The 25107-nt window shown below is 34.9% G+C and overlaps 1 protein-coding gene and 1 long non-coding RNA gene across 2 annotated transcripts; both read right to left on the bottom strand.

Moving 5' to 3' along the window:
* Window positions 1–1269: 1269 nt before the first annotated feature.
* LOC138317885 (uncharacterized) lies at window positions 1270–18917 on the bottom strand. The gene is made up of 9 exons (XM_069259858.1): window positions 17489–18917; window positions 16380–16593; window positions 12669–13250; window positions 11795–12007; window positions 10903–11085; window positions 8936–9120; window positions 7575–7840; window positions 6563–6820; window positions 1270–5604 (listed from the first exon to the last, which is right to left on the bottom strand). Exons 1-9 carry the CDS (start codon window positions 18242–18244, stop codon window positions 4965–4967), a joined length of 3297 nt encoding a protein of 1098 aa, XP_069115959.1. The 5' UTR covers window positions 18245–18917; the 3' UTR covers window positions 1270–4964.
* Window positions 18918–19591: 674 nt separating this feature from the next.
* Window positions 19592–21668, bottom strand: LOC138317884 (uncharacterized). Its single transcript, XR_011207819.1, has 2 exons — window positions 19880–21668; window positions 19592–19663 (listed from the first exon to the last, which is right to left on the bottom strand). It is a non-coding gene; the product is annotated as an uncharacterized lncRNA (long non-coding RNA).
* Window positions 21669–25107: the final 3439 nt, after the last annotated feature.

Below are 25107 nucleotides of genomic sequence, written 5' to 3'. Positions count from 1 at the left end.
AATTTTGTTTTTGTCTATTGTAACACAAGGTAACTATTTTTTCATAGTCACTGATAGGTGATTAGAATATGTCAAATAAATTACCAAAAATATAGAAACCATCCAAGAAAAAACAAGACTAGAACCTGGAAAAAAAAAGTTGGCACACAATGTATAAAATAGAACAAGCATGATATACTGTGAACATACCGAAACTTTGTCCACAATATAGAAAATGGAACAAGCATGATATACTGTGAACATACTGAAACTTTGTCCACAATGTATAGAAATGGAACACACATGATATACTGTGAACATACTGAAACTTTGTCCACAATGTATAAAAATGGAACAAACATGATATACTGTGAACATACTGAAACTTTGTCCACAATGTATAGAAATGGAACAAACATGATATACTGTGAACATACTGAAACTTTGTCCACAATGTATAAAAATGGAACACACATGATATACTGTGAACATACTGAAACTTTGTCCACAATGTATAAAAATGGAACAAACATGATATACTGTAACATACTGAAACTTTGTCCACAATGTATAGAAATGGAACAAGCATGATATACTGCTGAAACTTGTCCACAATGTATAGAAATGGAACAAACATGATATACTGTGAACATACTGAAACTTTGTCCACAATGTATAGAAATGGAACAAACATGATATACTGTGAACATACTGAAACTTTGTCCACAATGTATAGAAATGGAACAAACATGATATACTGTGAACATACTGAAACTTTGTCCACAATGTATAGAAATGGAACAAGCATGATATACTGTGAACATACTGAAACTTTGTCCACAATGTATAGAAATGGAACACACATGATATACTGTGAACATACTGAAACTTTGTCCACAATGTATAAAAATGGAACACACATGATATACTGTGAACATACTGAAACTTTGTCCACAATGTATAGAAATGGAACAAACATGATATACTGTGAACATACTGAAACTTTGTCCACAATGTATAGAAATGGAACACACATGATATACTGTGAACATACTGAAACTTTGTCCACAATGTATAGAAATGGAACAAACATGATATACTGTGAACATACTGAAACTTTGTCCACAATGTATAGAAATGGAACAAACATGATATACTGTGAACATACTGAAACTTTGTCCACAATGTATAGAAATGGAACAAACATGATATACTGTGAACATACTGAAACTTTGTCCACAATGTATAGAAATGGAACAAACATGATATACTGTGAACATACTGAAACTTTGTCCACAATGTATAAAAATGGAACACACATGATATACTGTGAACATACTGAAACTTTGTCCACAATGTATAAAAATGGAACAAACATGATATACTGTGAACATACTGAAACTTTGTCCACAATGTATAGAAATGGAACAAGCATGATATACTGTGAACATACTGAAACTTTGTCCACAATGTATAGAAATGGAACAAACATGATATACTGTGAACATACTGAAACTTTGTCCACAATGTATGAAATAGAACAAACATGATATACTGTGAACATACTGAAACTTTGTCCACAATGTATAGAAATGGAACAAACATGATATACTGTGAACATACTGAAACTTTGTCCACAATGTATGAAATAGAACAAACATGATATACTGTGAACATACTAAAACTTTGTCCACAATGTATGAAACAGAACAAACATGAATTGGTCCTGAATGTAATGGAAAAAAATAAGTCATTATCATTATGAGAGATCAAATATAAAGTGCTACAAATTCCATGTAATACAAGAAGCTTGAATGGCATACATCTCTCATCTGGATATAACAGCAATTATAGCAAGCTGAATCATGGAAGATTAAGAATGTGAGGGAAGATACTGCTTCCAATATTGGGACTACAATGTATTGCCTTTAGAGTCGGTTTTGGATGGACCAAAGGAATAATCAGTAAGTTGAAAAAGTTTATAGAAACAAACTGAATCAGCACCTTGCTGATCCTTTTAAACTATTACTGTACCATTGACCTTAACCTAATTTTAGTGACCTTTGACATAAATCTTGTGACCCCTAATATGATTCCAAGTTACGGCTTTATCAATCTAAGTTTCCAATAATAATAAATTTGTTATCAAAGTATCATTATGGAAGCAAACATTTTCTAAAACAATCTATTAAAGTAACAGTGACCTTTGTAGTTGACCTTTTTGACCCAGAGAAAGCGTTACCTTATAAGTTGCCATATTATGATTCCATATCAACATATTTTCAAGTTAATGTTCTGAAACAAAAATCAGACTGGAGAGATACACTAGTCCCCTACTGGCCTACATTGTGAACAATCAGATGGTGAACCATCCAAAAGCTCACGTAAAAAAAGGTATGAAAAGGGAATATAGGACTTACAGTAAAACTCAGAAGTATGTTTTGATTTAATGAATGTTTCAGAATAAGCTTCTTAATGTCAATATATTAACAAATGGCACTTCTCAAAATTGTTAAAAACAAAATGCATAAAATTTCAAAAAATTTCAAAATTTGACCTGTAATTGCAACAATATGTGTTTTTGACAGTGTTTAGTTCATAAGTTAACAAAGTCCCAAAGCTGACTTTTAACCACATTTGCATCTTCTGATTTGTGATGTGTATGTTATATATATATTCATAATTATGATGTACATGTGTTAAAATAAATTCTTGTAAATAGAAAAGACAATAGTTGTGTCAACACTTTTTCTGTTAATGCACCAATGTAAATAAACAAGAGGCCAAGAGGACCTATATCGATCACCTGGATATTGCAATGATAACGACAAAATACTAGAACTGTAGGAGAAAGATGATAAATTTACTTTTTATTTCCTCTGGTATTATAGCATTTAAATCGGTAATGGTGGCAAAGTAATTTACGACAAAACTTTTATACCATTGCTTTTTTATCCGAGGATAGCAATTTAATATACTTATATTTTCCAAATGAAGCCCCACACCTATGGCCACAGGATGGTCAAATTCATCATTTACGCAAAAACTATTGCCCTCACCTCAAGAGTATTTCTGACCAAATGTTGTTCAGAATGTGATGGCTAGTGGTGATTTGAATAAATTACTACTATTGTGCTCATCCCTCCTATGAAAGACAGGGGAGAGGGACATGAAGTGGAGGGAAATTTGGTAACAATACATGGAGACTCCACGACTGCTAGTGATTTAAAGGATTTCCTGCTGTTTCTTTCTATTGGGCCCTGCCCCTACTGCTCAAAGAGAGTTTATAGCCATAATTTGAACAAACTCTATACCTCTTCCCTCAATCATATCTTTAAACTTGGAAATGATGACTGACGGACGACAGATACCATGCCATATTATGAGGTCAGCTGACTTGAATAGAAATAAAGACCGTTATGCACAATTATGAAAACAAGAAAAGAACACTCGACAAGTTCAAGTATACATTCTGGTATGTATATATAAAAACAAGATCACCAATTGTTCATGCACTAAATCATGTAAGGAGTATTAAAAAAAAAAATGGCACTATAAAATCACAAGCTTAATGTAAGACAATTCAGTGTAAGCATATTATGTCAATGGACATTCCTACTACATTATGCCGATGCGCACATAACATATTGCAATCTTGCCTAAATCTAGGCCCATAACTTGATATCAGATATGTGTAAAAAGATATAAAAACATCACCAGTTGTTCATGCACTAATGCGTGTAAAAAATATCGTAAAAGTGGCATTAGAAAAAACAAGACAGTACAATTGTTCAACAATAACTCATCCTAAATCATATGCAAATTCTGTTATAAAGTGTACATCAAATTCCATATCTTGGAGTCTCACTCAAAGGTGCATATTTCAAAGGCAAATTCACTCAAAGTGATTATAGATACATTACTTGAGAAAACCTAATGTAATTTCAACTAAATAATTTGCATACTTAATAAGCGATAGCATACTATTAACTGAAGATGTGCTGTCAACTGAGGAAAAGTCACTTATTTTATGACTTCCTTTTTTTCTAATGTAGGTTTTTGGAAATAGGAGGTCATACTGAAAATTGAATAAAAATAATATGGTGGTGTGCTTGATTCTGAGCTAGTGTAAATCAATGATAGGTATTTGACACAAATTGTGATTTAAATGGAATTTCACTGTTTTGACCAAACACATGACAAACTAAAGCAATATTTTTTGAAAATGTTTGTCTGATATGTATGGAAATCAGCAAATTGAAAGAAACAATGTTTTTGCTAAGAAAATAATCATATTACACAGTCAACCCTTTTTCTTTGATCAGAATGGCAGTATATGTTGCCATATGTATTAAATTTTGAAGTTGAAAATTCTTATTTTTTCAGATTCAACACTTCACAGAAAAAGTTCTGATGAGTAACTTTTTATAAAATTTTGCAGTTTAAAAGAAAAAAGAAGCATAAAAATAAGGGGAGTGTGCTTGATTTGTTGTACCACACCAAAATGTGTTGTTGTTGACCTATTTTTTCAAATTCAAATCACTTTAACTTCATTAAAACAGCAAGGTAAAAACCCAAAAGGTTATAATTTCATACTGTGAAGTTGAGTGTGAACCTTGTAAAGATTTACTAGAAAATAAACTTGATGTTGTCATACAGGAGATTTAAGCAAAAATATTGAAGTAAAATGTGAAATTACACCTCTTGACAAAATATAAGAAATACACCTTTTCAAATATGGCCCCAGAGTGCTCATACAACAAAGAAAAGAAATTTCATTTTTTGATGTATTATTTATATTGCGCCTTGCTACAAATCATGATAATTATTTTTTGAAAATCACAGAAACTTCTTAATGTTGAGACAAGATTTCCAATGAGACTGAAACCTCACCAGAGCAGAATTGTTATACACATTTAATAAAATAAGTGTTTTTGCATAAACATCATTAATTAAGAAAATGCAAAAACAAGCATAGAAGCACATCATTTTTTCAATTGTCCACGCCATTCCTCAACACTCATACCCATGGATGGACAATACCACTTGCCCTTGGTCTGTGTGTGGCCAGTTTGTGAAGTTTTTTCTTTCCCACAGGCTTTGCAAATATATCTATGTAATGTTTTATGTCTTTTTACAGGAGGCTCTCCTCTCTCCATCCTCTCCTGGTCTTCTATTGCTGTCTGCCTTTGTCTCCACTGTTGTTGTCTTGTAAAATTGGAGGAGACAACTGGCACAGTTTGTTGGGATGGCAACTGCCATATCATTGGTGGCCATTGAGCAATTTGTGGTTGGGCTGCAGCTGGTAGCACTGGCGGTTGAATGGCTGGGGCTGGCAACATTGCCGGTGGTATCACTGCAGCTGGCAACATTGCAGGTCGTATGGCTGAAGCAGGCAACATTGCAGGTCGTATGGCTGGGGCTGCTATCCTCTTTCTTGGCCTTTTGCTTAACTGGCCTTCCCTATTGTCTGGCTCATTAAAAGTAAGAATATTATGGCCTGGCTGTCTTTGAGTGGTAGGTTTAGATCTTTTGGGTATCGGCCTTTTAGAAACTGACAGAGCTGGTAAATCTGTCCCCTTGAGAAGAGCATCTCTGTCAGCTCTTTTTTGTCTCCTTTGCATCCTAAGTAATATAAAGAAAATAATTATGAAATTGCATGCTTGATTAAAGTACTGTAGACCTGTATTCTTCACACGAATTCACTAAGCATTATGAGAGAAACGCTGAAGAAATAAACATTCCTTGCCTGTCCCCACAAACTATCACATTGGCCATTGACATACTTTTTTTCAGCAAGTGACATTTATAGTTGACCTTTTATTTGGATATGCTTGACAATTAAAGTTACATTAATGTGTAGATTATTTTGCTAAATGACTGATTGACAGACTGTTTTATCAGACTGGAAGCAAGTCCTACACAGGCTATATTTCTTCATGTGAATTTCAAGTGAAGACATTATGCCTGTGTATCAAAAAAGTAACTACGAATCAGCCAGTTACAAAATTACCTCATTTAAAACCCAGAGCAACCATATTGAACATTCTTAGCCAAAACATTTATACAGAAGATTTAAATAGCGTTTGTGAAATGGAATTGTTCAATTAAGAACAGTATTACACTCCCTTTCATCATAATTGTATGAAAGAACTAGAGACCCAGAGTGCCTGCATCGCTCACCTGCTTTTTCAGATTCAATTGTGCTATTCAACATATTTAAGCATTTAAATTTGGTTTTCCAAAACACAATTAATGCTGTAGAAAAGAATTGAATGAAATCCTTGCATTCCTACAGCAAAAGAAGGATTAGAGAAAATTTGCCAATGTTTTCCTTTTTAAGTCTTTTTATTTTCCCCCATTTGGACCCTGCCCCTCTGAACCTAGGGGGTTGCATCACCATTCATGCATAATCTGATCCCCTTCCCCCAAGGATGTTTGAAATGTGGACGGACAACGGATGGATGCCACGCCATGGCATAAGCTCATCGGCCCTTCAGACCAGATGAGTTCAAAAAAGGCACTAACTACAGTAGCTATACATATATCGTAATAATTTCACGATATTGACTCTAATATTTACCATGCATTGACAGTTGTGTTGTTCAATGTGACCAGCACAAGATTGGTGTTGTCTTGGATAGCATGACAATCCTCCAGCAGCTGTTGTATCAAACTGTAATGCTTGACAATGGCATGTGATACCTGGAGAGTTTTTCCAGCGGCATCTTTGGGTCTATTCCGCACATACTGGTATATCCTCCACAGACGAATGCAGATACATTCTGATATCCTGTTGGTATCTGGGCTCTGTGCTGCACGACCATGTGTCTTGTATAACCTGAATGAAATATAACAATGAATACCAATTTTAAATAGGACTGTAAGCCAATGATTATTTTCGAGAACATTGCAACCATATTCCTCCATTATGTTTCCATGATATCTGTTATTAAAGCATGTGATGTGTCACCTCTTTACAGTGACCTGGGTACAATGGCAACCAAAGTAATTGGAAATTACAGATTCATGTTAATTTACACTTAGTCCTAAACACTGCTGAGAAGTTTCATTTAAATTGAACAAAAATTGGATTTTTGACAAAATTTGTCAGCACTGTCCTATAACCAGCCAAAAGGATGTACCCCTGTCTAAGAGTACTTAGTAAAGCCATATCACTTGAGCAGGAGCGTAAGTGTTATTTCAATATGTTTGAACACTAAACGTTTTGTGGTAAATCCCATCCCCTCCCCCTAAGAAAAGAAAAAAAAGATAGAAAGAAGTGGGACTGCTTGGTTTTACTCCATATCTTATTATCAGATTCACTGGGTACATACTGGTGGTAACCGTAATGTAATCATTATTATTCCTCTTCTCTCACTGTGAATTAACCCATTAATAAAGACTATTTGATGTATTCTGAAGAAATTTTAGAAGAGATATGGGTTGGGTGAATAGCTGTGTAAATGTCCTGTAACACTTTGCAATGCGAGTGTAATTCAAATAATTATTTTCAGAGTCGTTCATATATTGCATAAGCTCACATTGGTCCTTTTGACCTGGTGAATTAATTAATAATCTATCAGTACGTTTACCTCTCAGATGCCTGTACACCAGGAGAAGAACCACTACGTTTTCTTGATGCTCTCCAAGGACCTGGTAGGACTTCCTTCTTTGACTTCCTGGCATACTTGGTCGGACTTTTGTCGATCTGATGCAAACCAGCGTACATCCGGATAATCTGGTTCGACTCTGACACTGTTAATGATGTTGCTGTAGTGTCCAGTTGATCCACCAAGTACGCTGAGAGAGTGTCCACTTTCTCCCAACCAGGGAAGCCATGGGCATCATGACGTGTATTCTAGTGACAAAAACACAGCCACTTAAAATATGACCAATCTGCATAACCTATATAGCTAAACTATCGATATAAAATTAATAATAATCTCTAAGAACTCTAAGAATTTGTACATTATAAAGCAGTACCCAGTTTGACCCACTATATGTCCATCACTGTTATAAAAGGTGTATAAAAAAGCAACACATTATAAGAACGTGTTCGGTCCATGCAATTGTTGACTCATAAAGCTTTAAAGAAATGTAACATGAGATTGTTAAGGGACTAACAAAGGCAGATAACTTATATGTTATTATTGCAAATAATGAGATCTTTGTGTCCACAACTAGGTAATCTGTATTGGTCAAATGGAAGAATTAGATGTATTTTTCATCACTATTCCTCTTCATAACAGATATTTGTTGATTTGTTCAAATTATAGGACAGCAGGTGTGGCAATTTGGTGGTATTTATATCAATGTCTAAATGGAATCTGCACACTTAATAGCAATAACTAACATTAATTCTCTTAATATGATAGTATGGTAGTCTGCCGGCCCAAGATCGATATCAGTCCCTGAGGTTAAAGGTAAAAATATGTTTTGGCACTATTACAAGAATGAAATCCCTAAACAGGGCTCCTTTCATATCTGTTCAGGACCGAATGCCAGCTAAGGCTCGCGAGCGGTCGCCATCCTAAACTTTTAAGTATGAAACAAGCTATTTCTCCAAGGTGAACCCATAATAACCAAGTATGTTAGAAGCTCATGGAGCCCTGACAAGCTTTTACTAAAACAGAGGTAAAAGTTCAAAACATAGATCACAGTGACCTGATCTGTATATGAAGTTACATTGCATAATATAGAGCCTAGGAAGATCATAAACAAAATCCATATCCCCCATTCTGGATAATAAAATCAAAGTATTCTGGCTTTTGAAGAATAGGTATATTTCTTTATATAGAATACCCTTATTTTCCATACCAACGTGAAAGAGCATAGTATAGATGTATATGATTTGGACATTGCATTTGATATATAACTTTTATGTTGCTGCCTGGAATATAACGATTATTATTAATTGTCTTCCAACATCCAATTCAAAAGAGATTTAAAGTACCAGAAAAGAGTCTTCTTCTTCTTCTGAAATTTGCATATCTGGTGAAGGACTGTCCCTTATTTTTTGTACAGTTGATGTACATGTGATCGCATGGGTGACCATCTCTCCAGTATTTAGACAAACACCACATCGGTCACACAGGCTCATATGGACTGGTCCTTGACTCGATGGAACTTTTGGTGTATCTGCAACATAATGTAAATAACTATTAAGTGAGCACTACATGAATGTCAGAATATGTTAGTTTGCAGAAGAAAAATTCCACTACATATAATGATATTACTTTTACGTCACAAATTTAATTGCACTGAAAAAGTGCATTTACAGTATTGTTATGCTGATAATCCAAATCATTATGGCAATGGTGTCAACCAACATAAATCATTTGGTTGTGGTATATCACAAATGGCAGTCATTTTGCACCATCGCAGCGTTACCACATAACCATCAGTAATTAAGAGACATACTAATAATAATAATATAGATTTTATTTAAACTTGATTATATTGACCTTAGCAGCTCATCTTGCACATGATCAAGATAATATAGAATATACAATATATACAATAGACATTTAACACTTAAAGTGGAGAGCATGTGTGTTATATGATGTATTCATACATTGTCTAGATTTATGCTTAAGATCACTCTGTGCACAATTGTGGTATAAATGCCCTTACAGAAATATAAGGCCTCTGGCACACAGCTGCAGCAATATTGCAGCAATATTGCTGCAATACATACTTTTCGTATGCAAATGAGTTTGCCGCACCATAGCCGCACATACTTGTCGCACCAAAGCTGCACACACTTGCCGCGATAAAGCCCACATAGTTGCAGCAATATTGCAGCAATACATACTTTTCGCATGCAAATGAGTTTGCCGCACCATAGCTGCACACACTTGCCGCACCACAGCAGCACACACATTTGTCGCATCAAAGCTGCACATAGTTGTGGCACCATAGCCGTTAGCTTCCTGGTTTATATTTAAACAAGTACAAAGGTATAAATAGAAAAGTTTGAAAATTCACAAGAGTCTTTCTTTTGATTCTTGGTACATGCATTATGCAATAACCTTTTGAATTCATTTGGTGATGAAATTGGTCTTCATCTTGACCAAGAATTACCTTGTCAACATCAAATGAAAATTATTGTTCCAGGACACATGAATTAAATAAAGCTATATATACATGCACATTTAAGTGTTTGTGACATAAAATGACTATAAACCAATAAAAACAATTATTTTGCTTAAATTTCACCAACAAACCTTATCAAATCCAAAACACTATCAGACTACATCCACTTGTCACTTATCATAATCCAATGGAAGAAATTTCCATTACCTCTGTCCTTCATACACCACAACCTCTTGAATCAATGTTTGAATTCAAGGTCAACTGATTTTAACCTTTAGCAAAGGATTATGGGAGTACCCATAATTCTTTGTTATACTGCCGCAATATAGCAGCAATATTGCCGCAACCTTCATAAAGTTTTCTGTGTAGGATACTGTGTAGTACAATTTGCGGCACTATTCCTGCACACAGATTTTTAAAGAAAAGTTTCTTGCACGAAAGCCGCAATTGCGGCTATATAGCTGCAACAAAGTATTAGTGCGGCAATAGTGCCAGAACGGTGCGGCTAGCCGCACTAACCTGCTCAATTGCTGCAGTAACTTGCTGCACACAGATCAGTGTGCCGCAATATAGCTGCTATATTGCAGCAATATTGCTGCACACTTAAGCTTTCTGTAAGGGTGTATAAAGAATATCAGATAATACACAGTCTCACCAACATTTTGTTTCTGTGAGTCTTGTCTCTTAAATACTGATGGCTGTTAAAGATGGTTAATATGGTTCCAGTGAGTTGGAGCAAAATGGCGATCGTTTTAAAAGAAACGTAGTATCAAGCAACCTTATGATGATGTAGATTGGCACTCCTGTATGTGCGACAATGTTTACCTGGCAGATGTTCAATATCCACTGCGCTGCTCACCGTACAATCAAATTCGACTTCTTCAGTAGCCTCCTCAACATCCAGCTCAGGAAGAAACCTTTTCTCATCATCTTTGTCAAATGTCTCTGATGGTCTATGGTCCCCTTTTCCTGACTGGGCCAACAGGAAGTCAACTGCTATCAATTCATCTGAAATTAAGAAATTCAACATACATTATAATGCTTACTTTTACTAGAGATGTAACAAACAACCTTATGATTCACTGGTGATTAGTTAGACATATAATCCCATGTTAAAAATTTCCAGACAATATGTAAACTTTACACATAACAAATTAAACAAGAGGCCCAGAGGGCCTGTATCGCTCACCTGGTTTATAATGCCAAGTACTGTTTTGAATACTGGTTCATTGTTTCTTTTCTGAAGGAATTTGAATATTTACCTCTACTTCCACCATTGGGCCCCATCCCTCCTGCCCCCGAGGGGTCAGAGCCAAATTTTATACAAGTTTTGTTCCCCTTCCTCCAAGGATGTTTGTGGCCAAATTTGGTTACAATCCATGCAGAACTCTATCACTAGTAGCGATTAAAAGGAAATGTTGACAGACGGACGCCGCGCCATGACATAAGCTCACCAGCCCTTCGGGCCAGGTGAGCTAAAAATCATCATCTTTTCCTGTCATGCTTTGGGGATGAAATGACCACCTTCCCAAACTGAATTTGATCCCCACCCACCGCTATCAAATGATGCTGTTCACTCATATCAACTTTATATCTATTTTACTGGTCATTGAAATGATGTTTCACATCCAGAAAAAGTTCATCAAAGGACAGATGGTCAAGCTGATTCAAAATACTGTCCCTTTCAACTTTGTTAAGTTATTGATAATGACTTTACCAGTAGGCCTTCCAGGAGGTTGGAACTCTGGAATTAGGTCGATGTTCAGTACTCTTTGGCTGATGGCATTGATGGCAGACATGAGTCTAACGTCATACATCTTTGTTGCAGATGTTGATGGAAGTTCCACAGCATCCCTTGCCCTGTTCTGATTCCACCTGCTGCTTCCTTCCATCATGTACATTTGCATATGCGACGCATTGGCATTCCATCCTGAAAATTTAAATATCCAGTCATGATTGAACCCATCATACAATAATGTTCTATCAGTATGCATTTATTTTGATCATCTTCAATTAACAGCATGACTTGAAAATAGTAACAAACAATTTAGGCTACATTATCCTAGAAGTCTATGTATGGACTCAAAATGATTCGGATATTTGCTCCAACATATGATTCAATGATAATTGATGTTTCTCATAAAAGTTTCGTTTTACTGAGACAATATTACAACATTTACTGGTCTACAATATTGCTATTATATTTTAATGAAAAATAACAAACAATTAACACTTAAAGTTGTATGGTCTGTGACTTGTTGTATTTTTGGCATAGAAAAAGTATTTAAAGTGTTCTACATATTTTCCTCCGCCTCTCTAAGTTTTGAACTTTCGATATTTACCGGCTTTTGTAAATTTCGTATTTGCAAAGTTTCTAAACAATTAAAGTAAAATATTGATTTTTAACGTGTACACGTTTAAAATAGCTCGGAAGTATCCAAACTGATCTGATCTATTCCTATCTGTACGGATTACAAGAAATAAAACTTTTAAGAAAAACAAAAACGTCCTTTAAATGTATCCCCAGAATGGTTCAAAGGAACAAACTATTTTTCAAATTAGAGTGGCCTTATGTAATGATATGGACTTACCAGGTACGAAGGTGCATTGATGCTTGTGGAAAGACTCGAGTGATGAAGATCCTCTTGCACACTTGTATACATTTAAGATCTTTCCGCCCTTCTCCAAGGTGCCTTTAACAGTGTACAATTCCACCCCAGGAGGATCTTGAATGCACTCCAAATGCTTCTCCTGTATAGACCATACACGCCTCATGCTGTCTTCATTAATGAGGCGAAGACCAGTGGAGTCCGTTCTGTCCCACAGCTCATCTAGCAACATGTTAATGGACTGCTTTATGTCTGCTATGGGTTTAGTTCTCCTCTTGCAATGCCTTGCAAGCTCTGCCGAGGATATGGAAGAGGTTGTTTGGTAATCTGAAGGAGACACTCCACGATATTTTCTTTTTAACTCGGCTGTCTTAGCTTCCTTCAGAAGTTTGTAGTCCTGTTCATCCCAGGCAAAGATACAGTTACTCAATTTTGAGCAAAATGTACCATAGAGCGGATGATGCTCTGTGGTGAGGCCTCTTGTGAATCGTCGCATGAAATGAAAGATATCAAGCCTGATGGTGCATGTCCACGGCTTAAACCAATCGAGGACTGGATTTTTACCTAGAGAAAATAAACATTAACATTTAAAAGAATGTGAAAATATTAAAGGATTTGTGCAGCAAAAATTTGTTTTTGATAATACGTCAGGATATTGCTTTGGATGAATGAAAAATCAAGTCCCACCCAACGACTCGCCTAGCTTTTAGCGCTATCGGTTGGTTTTGGTCGTGATTTACGGGTAGTGTCGACTACGGTTCAGAGATAATGAGCTAGGCGGTCACGTGGTCTTGTGATGTCAGAGTAGTCCGCGGCTACACAAGGTAAGCCTAGTACTATACATTTATACAGCATATATACATTGTACGTATACGTTAGATCTACAATTTGAGTTTTTCGAGTAAATGGTTATTGTAGCTTTATGATGTAGATATTTTCAGTTTCAAAACATTCCATTTACACCATTTTAAACATTCAAACATGTATATATCTAACTTTAGATTAGATAATCAGTCCACTTTGATAACGATATCAAAATGATGTTCGGATCAGTCTGGACTGAGATTTAGATAGAATATTAATATTATGTAAATTTCTGTGTAATAAAAAATAGTATAATGTAACACTATCTTTTTACGAGTAAAATCACAAAAATAAGCATGCATATATCTATAATGCGTGTTTTTATTTCAAACTTCTGCTATAACGATGCAAGCACGGCATAGTTTTTGAGTAAAAATAAAATGTGGACGGTTGTCAGTTATGTGATATTGGAGTAGCAGTACAGGGCCCGGCACCATAAAACTATTCTCAGGCAGATTTTTTACTCAAGTATATGATTTAACATAGACTTGAGTAAAAAATCTGTCTAAGAAAGTTTTGTGGTGCCGAGCCCCGATCTTATACCGAAAATAATATGTATATCTATATTGTTGCCTTTGAAACTTTATCCGTAACGTTTACTAAAAAGCAGACATACATCAATGATATTTCTGATATATGATTTTAGATACAGTATAAGTGTAGATTTTAAAAAAAAAATCATTATTTAAAAATTATCCTAATCCTTAAAATAGCCTATTCATTGTCGAACCTTTTGTATATCATACCGAGATTTTAATAGTGTGATATATGAACATACTTAGTGATATTTAAATAAGTATATTTAGTGTGGTAATGCTGTAACCCTTCTTGTATGACTATGCATGTAGATTCGAAACGGTGAAAATACATGCTTAGAATTCTTACTTATACCTAGAAATTACGGAAGATTGCTATATGCCATGATTACGTTATTACAGTACTTGACTGGAATAATTTTTAAGGTTAAACCTTTAGTTGAAATAGTTCTTAGAACCATTTTTGTTTCTGAATAAGTCAACTCCATTTATATTTTATCTGTGTATGACATATATATATGTGTGTGTGTGTGTGTGTGTGTAATATATATTCCTAGGTATGATCAGGGATATTTTATTTCCATTTGCTTTTACATCTTCATTTTAAAAATGGAGGTGACAATAAAATACCTAGAGCATTGATGCACGGGGTTTCCATAATTCAAATCACAATCCAATTAGCGGATGTCCTAACCTGATTGACAGTAAGACAATACCAAATACCCGATATAGTCCACCGAATAGCAAATTGCCCGCGGCCAGGTAATTACAGGTGAGTTCGATGAATGGCGTTGCGTACAGGTAAACAACATCCTGGTCCTGGTATTACATAACCATCAAACCAAAGACATGGCTAATTATATATCTATATCGGTGTATCTATTCGTATATCGATTAAAAATTGAACGCGACTGTACTGTCTTAAAAAATAGTTTGTTTTGCTTAATATTTCAATATTTTCATCTTTTATATCAAAAATAAATTCTTTCTACCACATGTTGAAACGTATTACGGTATTGTAATAAATGTATCTCAATTTATTCAGTTAGAAACACACAACACAATGTTTGTAATGATCAATCATCAGTGTGTACGTACGTCAAGCATCATATCCTCGATGCTTTAATCGATTTCTTTACTTGTTACGTAAAATTTCATTTTACAGTCACAAACTTTGCAATTCACAATGTATCAAAGATACAGACTACAGGAAAATATTATCTAATTAAAGCTTATTCGTTACTGAATTCCTCGACAAAAAAAATCCGAAACTTTTATTTCTGTGCGGATTTTCTTTCATAATTACACGAAGATACCTGTTATTAGAGCATAAATTAGAGTATTTGAAACATCGAATTTCACTCTTTTAGTTATATACATTCGAGCCAAACTTATTGTACGATTAACTTTACTCAAAAGTCATCATAAAAAATCGTTGATCGGCTTTTCCTGTGACCTGTGACCGTCGATATAAGTGATAGCACATCAGTTATAGTACAGCTATAAGCCACGGACTATTGTGACGTCACACGCTTTAGAGCTAGAAAATATGCATAATCGGGTGGTCAGAAAATTTGACCCCGATATCGACGGCTTACGGGTTATTCCGGTCGCGCGCGGTAGGTTTCTACACGTGCTAATAAAGCCATTTCCAGCATAAACTGAAATTATCATTTTTGACTGCACAAATCCTTTAACACACAATACAATTTTATAGGAACCTAGAGCGATCATGCACACAAATTTTTGACAACTTTTCTTTCTGTCATTGTTCATGTAAAAAATACTGTTAATGGAACAGGCTACAACTTTGTCTGCTTCAATAAGACTTGTATTGCATTACATGTGTCAAGACAGGATCATTCCATTTTAAATATTTTTTCCAAAAACATTTTGATTAATTTGGATTTTTAAGTCAATTTATGTAATTGTTAATTATTTTTGGTCGTGCACTTTCTTTTAATACACATAACAGCCAATGTGTGATAATATTTTGTAAAGTTTCATTGAAAAGTAAATTCATTTTATATCATAATGCCATGTTTTAAAGCAAATTACAATACAATAGATTACATGTAGTATCATATAGTATCATGAGGAAAGTATCACAGTTTAAAACGTATTTTGAAAAATCATTGCATCTCTATTGTTTAAATTTATTAGTTACATTAACAGTACTTTAATAGTTACCATGTTTAAAGAAAATTATGTATCGTGTAATTAAAAACTAAAGCACCAAAGCTACAGGAGATATTTTTCAAAATTGAAGGGGCAGTATGAGTTGATAACCTACCTGATTGACTACAACAGTCTCTGTCCACATAGATTATGTCTGGTTCCGGTTCTCCAGCATTATTGTATCTTTGAACAATGCCTTGGCAAAGCCTTATGAGTGCAGGCCCTTCTCCTGTGGTAAGGACAGAGTTCAGTACCTGACCATGTTCATTGGCGATGTTTGTCATCCACGAGGCTGATTCTGATACATCCCCAGCTAACTTCTTGGTCACCTACAATGTAAAAATTTACATTTTTTCATTACATTTTACATAATGACAGGCAACCTTGGAAACTTGAAAACAGTCATATGACTATTGGCACAAAACAACATACCACAGTAAGTATACAGTAGTGGCTAACAATTAATGTGATACAAGGAACACAATATTTGATGACTTTGACCTTAAAAATAGGTAAAGGTAATTCACTTAAATCCTAGTAGGCTGCAGGCCTAATATCAGGTGTGTAGGTCTCAATAGGTCTCAAAGTCTTTCGCAAGAAGTTGTTTTTAAATTTTACAGCCTATTTTAAACCCAAATTTCAGCAAATTTTATGTTTTGGCCCCTCATTGTTCTGTCTACATGGGTTGTATTTGGGTTCTTCAGATAAAACATGATTGTCCTCCCAAAATATAGATGTTTCATGACACATATGGTTGTACACAAGGGTGAAGGAGGAGTAGGATTTAAAGCAAAATTTCATCAAAGTTCCCCCTTCTAGACCCTCCCCTCTGTCACTAAGCGTCCAACCTAACTGATTTATAGAAAATATGATTGTCCTTCTGCAATGATGTTTCACTACAAATATGATTGTTATCCGCCTAAAAGTTAATGAAAAGTAGGTCTTTGTATAAAATAGTCTTACACATGACTTTTTGTATGCAACCGAATTTCATAATATCTATCTGTCTATATTTTTTTTTAATAAGTTTAGTTACCAGAACACGAGACTGATATACACAGTGATTATATAAATTTGAAAGGAAAAAATGTAAAGGTTGTTCAAGATCTGTATGACCATTTAGAATGAAAATGCTAAATCTTTATCTCATAGTAATTGTTATCTATATTCAAATGACCTTTGTCCTCTTTAGAACCTTATGACATCAAAAACACATAAACTAACCTTTTTGGTAGAATCAAGCTTCAACACTCGCCCATACGTGCTAGTGATGACCCCTTTCATTTCTTCCACATGGTCCAATATTTCATGAGAATGAGCGGTCTGGAACCACTGGGCCAGAGGAAGAGGACGAAATGGAGGTGGCTGTTGGTATGTTGTTGCAGCTCCTGTTATCATGGCTCCCTTTTTATGCAGCTCACAATCTGCCATGTACAATAAACAACATCTACCCCATTCCTCACTGTGTAGTTCATGAACAGATTGTTGAATGTAGCTGGAACTGTTGCCTTGAGTTCGAGGCTTCATCATAGTGACAATTTTTCGATCCAAAGCATTGTACTTTGTAAGTACTGCAGGGAATATGCTCCGGTGGCTTGGATCCAATTGACTCAGTAAATCCGGATTCCACGGACAATATGGCACTTTGCATTTATTGCACTTCGGGTAATCCCCACCAACCAAATAATACCTGGTGTCCATATCGATGACTTCCCGCACCTTGGGGTAGATACCACTATGGCTTAATGGGTGTCTGCATGATGGACATTTCAATGGTATATGCCACATCCGCATGGGTGCCCACAAGAACATCCTTTGTCTGAAATAATTATGAGGAAGAGGTGCTGATCCTGTTGGAGATCGTGGATGTGGAGGAAGATACCAATTTTGACATGGAAAAGTTTCTTTTAAATGTCCAGCCGAGTCGTACAAGCACTTTGAAATCCATTCCACATCACCCGGTTGAATATTTCTTTTCATAGTTTTTGGCAGGAAACTATCCCATGCTGGCTGAGACACATCAGGCTGTGGAACAGATATGTCATCAGGCTGTGGAACAAATATGTCATCAGGCTGTGGAACAGATATGTCATCAGGCTGTGGAACATATATGTCATCAGGCTGTGGAACAGATATGTTATCAGGCTGTGGAACAGATATGTTATCAGGCTGTGGAACAGATATGTTATCAGGCTGTGGAACAGATATGTCATCAGGCTGTGGAACATATATGTCATCAGGCTGTGGAACAGATATGTCATCAGGCTGTGGAACAGTTTTGGCAACAGGCTGTGGAACAGTTTTGGCATCAGGCTGTGGAACAGTTTTGGCATCAGGCTGTGGAACAGTTTTGGCATCAGGCTGTGGAACAGTTTTGGCATCAGGCTGTGGAACAGTTTTGGCATCAGGCTGTGGAACAGTTTTGGCATCAGGCTGTGGAACAGTTTTGGCATCAGGCTGTGGAACAGTTTTGGCATCAGGCTGTGGAACAGTTTTGGCATCAGGCTGTGGAACAGTTTTGGCATCAGCGTGTGAACAGTTTTGGCATCAGGCTGTGGAACAGTTTTGGCGTCACGCTGTGGAACAGTTTTGGCATCAGGCTGTGGAACAAGTGGTTGGTGATGGTTTCTTTAGCTGCATGCTTTTCTAGAGAAAGACTCTTAACAACCTTCATCCAAACTTTGGGCAACAAGACAAATGTGGCACAGAATCATTGAGCACGAATTATTTCACACGAGACATTTCAGGTTATTAACTACATAACAACAACATTATAATGTGATTGTTTACTACTAACGATTCATGCTGCACAACTGCAATTACTGCCTTATGTTGAAACATTACGATTCCTTACCTTCAAGGATGACTCAGCAATGGTTTCTGAAGATGATTGTTGTTTCGATTTTTTCTGACGTCTAACGTCATGTTGTGAGAATCATGAGCACGAATTATTTCACACGAGACATTTCAGTTATTAACTACATAACAACATTTTTTAACAGAAGTTGCAAAGCCTTATGTTGAAACATTACGATTCCTTACCTTCAAGGATGACTCAGGCAATGGTTTTGTTGCTGACGAAGACCTGTTGAGTTGTTGTTTCGATTTTTTCTGAAGTTAAAGAGAAGACGTCTTAACAACCTTCATCCAAACTTTGGGCAACAAGACAAATGTGGCACAGAATCATTGAGCACGAATTATTTCACACGAGACATTTCAGGTTATTAACTACATAACAACAACATTATAATGTGATTGTTTACTACTAACGATTCATGCTGCACAACTGCAATTACTGCCTTATGTTGAAACATTACGATTCCTTACCTTCAAGGATGACTCAGGCAATGGTTTTGTTGCTGACGAAGACGTCTGTTGAGTTGTTGTTTCGATTTTTTTCTGAAGTTAAAGAGAAGACGTCTTAACAACCTTCATCCAAACTTTGGGCAACAAGACAAATGTGGCACAGAATCATTGAGCACGAATTATTTCACACGAGACATTTCAGGTTATTAACTACATAACAACAACATTATAATGTGATTGTTTACTACTAACGATTCATGCTGCACAACTGCAATTACTGCCTTATGTTGAAACATTACGATTCCTTACCTTCAAGGATGACTCAGGCAATGGTTTTGTTGCTGACGAAGACGTCTGTTGAGTTGTTGTTTCGTGATTTTTCTGAAGTTAAAGAGAAGACGTCTTAACAACCTTCATCCAAACTTTGGGCAACAAGACAAATGTGGCACAGAATAATTGAGCACAAATTATTTCACACGAGACATTCCAGGTTATTAACTAAATCACATAATGTTTGCTAAAATGGGTGCAACCACAATTTATTACTCAAGAGTACTATTAAGTATTCATGAAATTTACCTCCTTTACTTTGTGGTGATTGAAGAATATTTATGGGATATTTAAAAAAAACTACAGAAAATACTAAGCATTATGTAACCAACATATCCATATATCTAAAGCAGAATAGGACAAAATTAGATAGTACAGAATAGATGTGGATAACACCATATCACAGGTTTATGAACAAAATTGTATGTTAAAAACATGTACATTACTTGCTGATTGTATTGTCATATGAGACTAGTGAAGTAAGAAGAAACAATCAAATTTGTGGAATTTCCATACGCCGCTTTCAGGACATATTGTAGGTAAACATTATTGAGGCTAGGTTTAACCTTGAAACATGAAAAAAATATACTGAAGTCTTATTCCGAAGTAAGACATTAAACTTTGTTACCAAGTTTGAAGAAAATCGGTTTACATTTGTTACAGTTATTGCACGGAAACGAAGTGTTACAGACAGACAGTCGGACAGACAGACGGACAAACCCAAACCCAAATTAATATAAATAACATATGGGGATAAAAATGACAGATGAATGAGCAACATATCTACTCAAGAGCAATGAATGTTGGATTATCTTCTATATTTCGTTAAGTAACTAGTAGTTCAAGGTGTTATCCACAAGTGTACAGAAAGACGGACATACTCAAGCCTGAATAATACTAAAGGGCACCTGCATCAAGAGACAGGGCCCTAATAAAGATAAAATGCAGTTTAAATCTGGTGCTATACAAAGAGTGATAGAGATGTATACAAAATGATTTGCTGTTATATACCTTTCCTGCCATATACAATATTGTGAGTACAATATGATTATACACATGCATACAGTTTAGAAAACACACCAAAAATAAATATATACAGTACATGAAATATATGATGGGTACATATGAATCATTAAATAGAAATTGTCACTATTTTGATAAGAAAATAAGAAAGAACAATGAAGCTGCTCAAATAACTTAAATTTACATCAAGGAAGTATACACAAATACAACCATTTCTGATAATAAATAACATTTGATGCTGTTTTATTTGTTCTGACATTAAATTCATAGCCACTCTGGATGATATTGAATGGAAATTTTTATCAATCACCTTTTTATCATTTTTCGGCATGAGCGCATCTGAGAACCATTTTTTGGGAATGAAATGGAAGTTATATTTTACTATGCTGAACAAAATGAGCCATTATTATATAATAGTAAAAGTTCAATCTGATTAAAACCAGCTCTTCAATACGCCTATGATATTTGAAGAGCTGGTTTTAATCAGATTGAGTAAAAGTTGTTCCTCTGATTCGCTCTATGAAATAGGGGAAAACCCCACAAATCGAATGATATGCAACTTTGTGGTCATTCCATGATTTATCTACTGCAATTAACAAACTACTTTTTACCAAATAAGATCATTTATATATCAAATGAGAAGTATGTATTCAGAAACTGATTTTTGAATTTTGAAAACTGTCACTTCAGTCAAAATGCACTAATCTCTGATAACTTTGCAAAAACTTGTGTTTTTTTTTTTTACATGAAATACCATTTGTTCATAAGAATTATGTATTCTTATCTTCCTAAAAAATTTTTTTTACCTGAAAAAAAAATTGAAGAAAGAAAGAATGGGCTCAGGTCAAAATGAAATGAAAGTGACAATTTTGTATAATGATTCATATATTATACAGATAGATGTATACATGAAACAACAGGCTAAGAAAACCTAGAACCAGATTAGTTTATACAGTATGATGTCCACAAGTCCCAAATTAACTTATATTGCTCACCGGAGTAATGCAAAAATACATTATTTATAGATTAAACAGAGAAATAATTCAGAAGATTAATTATTCCCAGCCTCTAGGTCAATGCAAGCCTATTAAATTTGAAACTAAAAGCTCACAGGATTATAATATCCAAACAGTAATTTAAAGCGGAAACCTCAAGCACTTGCAGAATTACAAAATCGGTTAAATGTATAAACAGTTATAATTTATAAACTATTTTGAAAGATCTGTGACCTAGGTTTACTCCCCCCCCCCTTTTTTTTTTTTTTTTGTCCTGTCTTTGGTATAAATTTTTTATCAAGAGTTGTCTCCCCTAGTTCAATTTCTCATTACATCTGTAGGAAGGGAAATAACTCTTGATTGGGACCTTTTATGTGAATAAGTTACTTGTAAATATATGTATGTACATACGTTTAAAATATTCAATTTGAAATAACTCTAACAAATGTAACTAAATTTTTTTTGTACTCGTCTTTCATGTATCTTCTATATATGTTGTGATGTGTATATTTTTTGAAAAAAAATGAATAAAAATTTTTTTTTTTTTTTTAAATAAACATTATGTATTGTTAGTATTAATAATTCTCAAATGTTGATAACATAAAAAAGCTTTTCTTGATTGGTGAGTATGAAAAATTAGGGCACGTATAACTTGAAAGGCTACTCTGTGTTGAGGATACAGAGAGAGGGAGGTGATGGTGCTATACTTTACTTAATTGATGTACAAAAATGAAATCTATCAAAATAATCAACATCTGTGGCGTGATTACAGTAAGATATTCATGAAGCAATATATATGCTTATGAATTAGCCACTGTATACAGAGGCAGTGCTGAATTTCTGCATCTTATTATTCATACTGTGAACCAACACATGTGACTAAACATAGCTTATCATCCCAACCAACAATAAAGCTTCTCATTAGAATAAATATGTATTTTCATAAGCCGTTATGGGGCTACATAAAGAAATGGTAAAGCGTGTTGAAGTGAACATTAAACCATAGATTAGCTTGTTTTTTTACATTACATTTTCACATCAATTATAACTCTAAAGTATTTAAAATATACGTCGGCTAATAAAAAATACAATGTCCGGTTTAGTTTATATTGTTACATCCTCCTCTCCTCCTCAGAAAGCTTTGTTAGTACTATCAACACTTACAGTCGCACAATTTCATGGACTCAAGTCAAATTAAAGTATAGATCACATACATTGCTATCTGGTGTTGAAAAGTTCAGTCATTTTCAACCGTTCACCTCGAAATGGTCATATACCAATTTTTTAATTTTACCACTAAAACCGAACTAGTACTTTAAAAGATATATCGATTTTAGGTAAATAAAATACCTTAATGACGGTTTGTATTTAATACAGTTTATATATTAACATCCGGTGATATTTAAAACTTACCGTCTGTAGCATGCCAATCATTTGTCCCCAAAATACGAACACCTTTTGACCGGAAATCGCATTTGGAGATCTACTGTAAAATACGAATTATATTTCATGAATGATTGCATTGAAACTTCATAGTAAGAAAGAATTAGCATGTTTTACCAGCCTTTAGATTATTCGCATGTGTGACTCTCCCATCGTATTTATCAATCGTGATCATGAGGACACTTTTTAGAATTATAATAATTAGAAATATTGCAACATCAATGTAATCCAATTAGTTTTTTTTTCCATACTTAATTAATACTTTCAGCCCTGTATATTCTTGTACGAATACAGTATAGTTTGTTATCTAAAAATGTTTTAATGTTTAATCCATACATTGGGTCTTTTTTTATTTAGAATTCAAACGTGTTGTCAATATGGTGCTCTTTTCAAAATTCAAGAAATGTGTGAAGCCTGTTAAGTGGGAAAGGATTCGTGATAAAATCGACTTCAGTTTTTCTTAATATTTTTACAAAGGTCTTTACAGCAATTATTATCATTTTCCTCGACAGAAGATGGCGTGCATTGTAAAGTGCCCTTTCTTACACCCGTTAAATGATTATCGAAGGCTCCCCCTATCCTACCTGCGGGATAACCGCCATTTTGAAAAAATCATAATCTATTTCTGATTAAATTTTCAAAATATATATTTGAGAGCGACGTAAACGTGTGGACGGAAAGCGTCAGCTTTTTACGTCTTAACAAAACCATGTGTTTCAATGATGTTTCATTCAGTATATCCACAAGGATTGTTTTCACGTTGTTTTAACATTGTGGTACTAATCTAGACGATAAAAGTGTAAATCAAAGTATACAACGCTTTTGGTACTTACCTCATAGGTACTGGTCAGCCCCAACGGGTAGAGCAGTGGAACAATGGTGACACTTGCTATCAAGACAGAGAAACTGTTGGCAAGCAAACACATACACACCAATAACGCCAAAAGCATATACCTCAGCAGGCACACCCATGAGAGAAATGGCAGACAGAAATGTCACAAAAAGTGACATTGAAACCGGTAAAAGAAGAAGTCGCCTGTTTCCAAGGAAATAATTTCCAATGTCGGGTTTTTGTTGGTCTGATATCCATAGTAAACACCAATTCCCATACAGATACAAAGGAAAATGGCAATAACGACATAATCCGCAATATGTGGACGTGGGGATGGGAAAAAATGATAGATCCATGTTCATGATGTGCCACTAGCCAGAGGTAGGCAGAGCTTCTGACACGCTGAAGACCCACACAGCCTTATATCAGCAGTCTGCTACACAGTCAAGTGTAATGCGTTTTGTTGATGTGAATCAGACGTGGACAGTGTTTTTGAACCGGTTCAGCGCGTTTGTCATTATCGTAACGGTGAAACAGCTTTTATCGAGAAATTGAGAAATTGAGGAACACCTGCAGCTAGCTTTCACTTGCACACAAGATTTTTTTTTTTTTTTTTTCTTCTTTTTTTTTCACTCAGAGCAGCAGAGAATCAACTAACCACCAGCTAACAGCAAATTTTCTTTTTTTAAAACTGAATTTTATCTATTCTACTTCAACACATACACCTACACAATATACAATATACATTTTTAACTAATGCATACAGTACACACTTATATACTGTATTATACATACATAATACATAATTCATACATACATACATACATACATACATACATACATACTACATACATACTATCCATACATACATACATACATACATACATACATACATACATAACATACATACATAC

Source organism: Argopecten irradians, chromosome 3 (assembly GCF_041381155.1).
Source record: "Argopecten irradians isolate NY chromosome 3, Ai_NY, whole genome shotgun sequence".
NCBI classification, from domain to species: domain Eukaryota; kingdom Metazoa; phylum Mollusca; class Bivalvia; order Pectinida; family Pectinidae; genus Argopecten; species Argopecten irradians.
The sequence above is the reverse complement of the archived record's forward strand: the minus strand, read 5'-3'. Positions and strand labels throughout refer to the sequence as shown.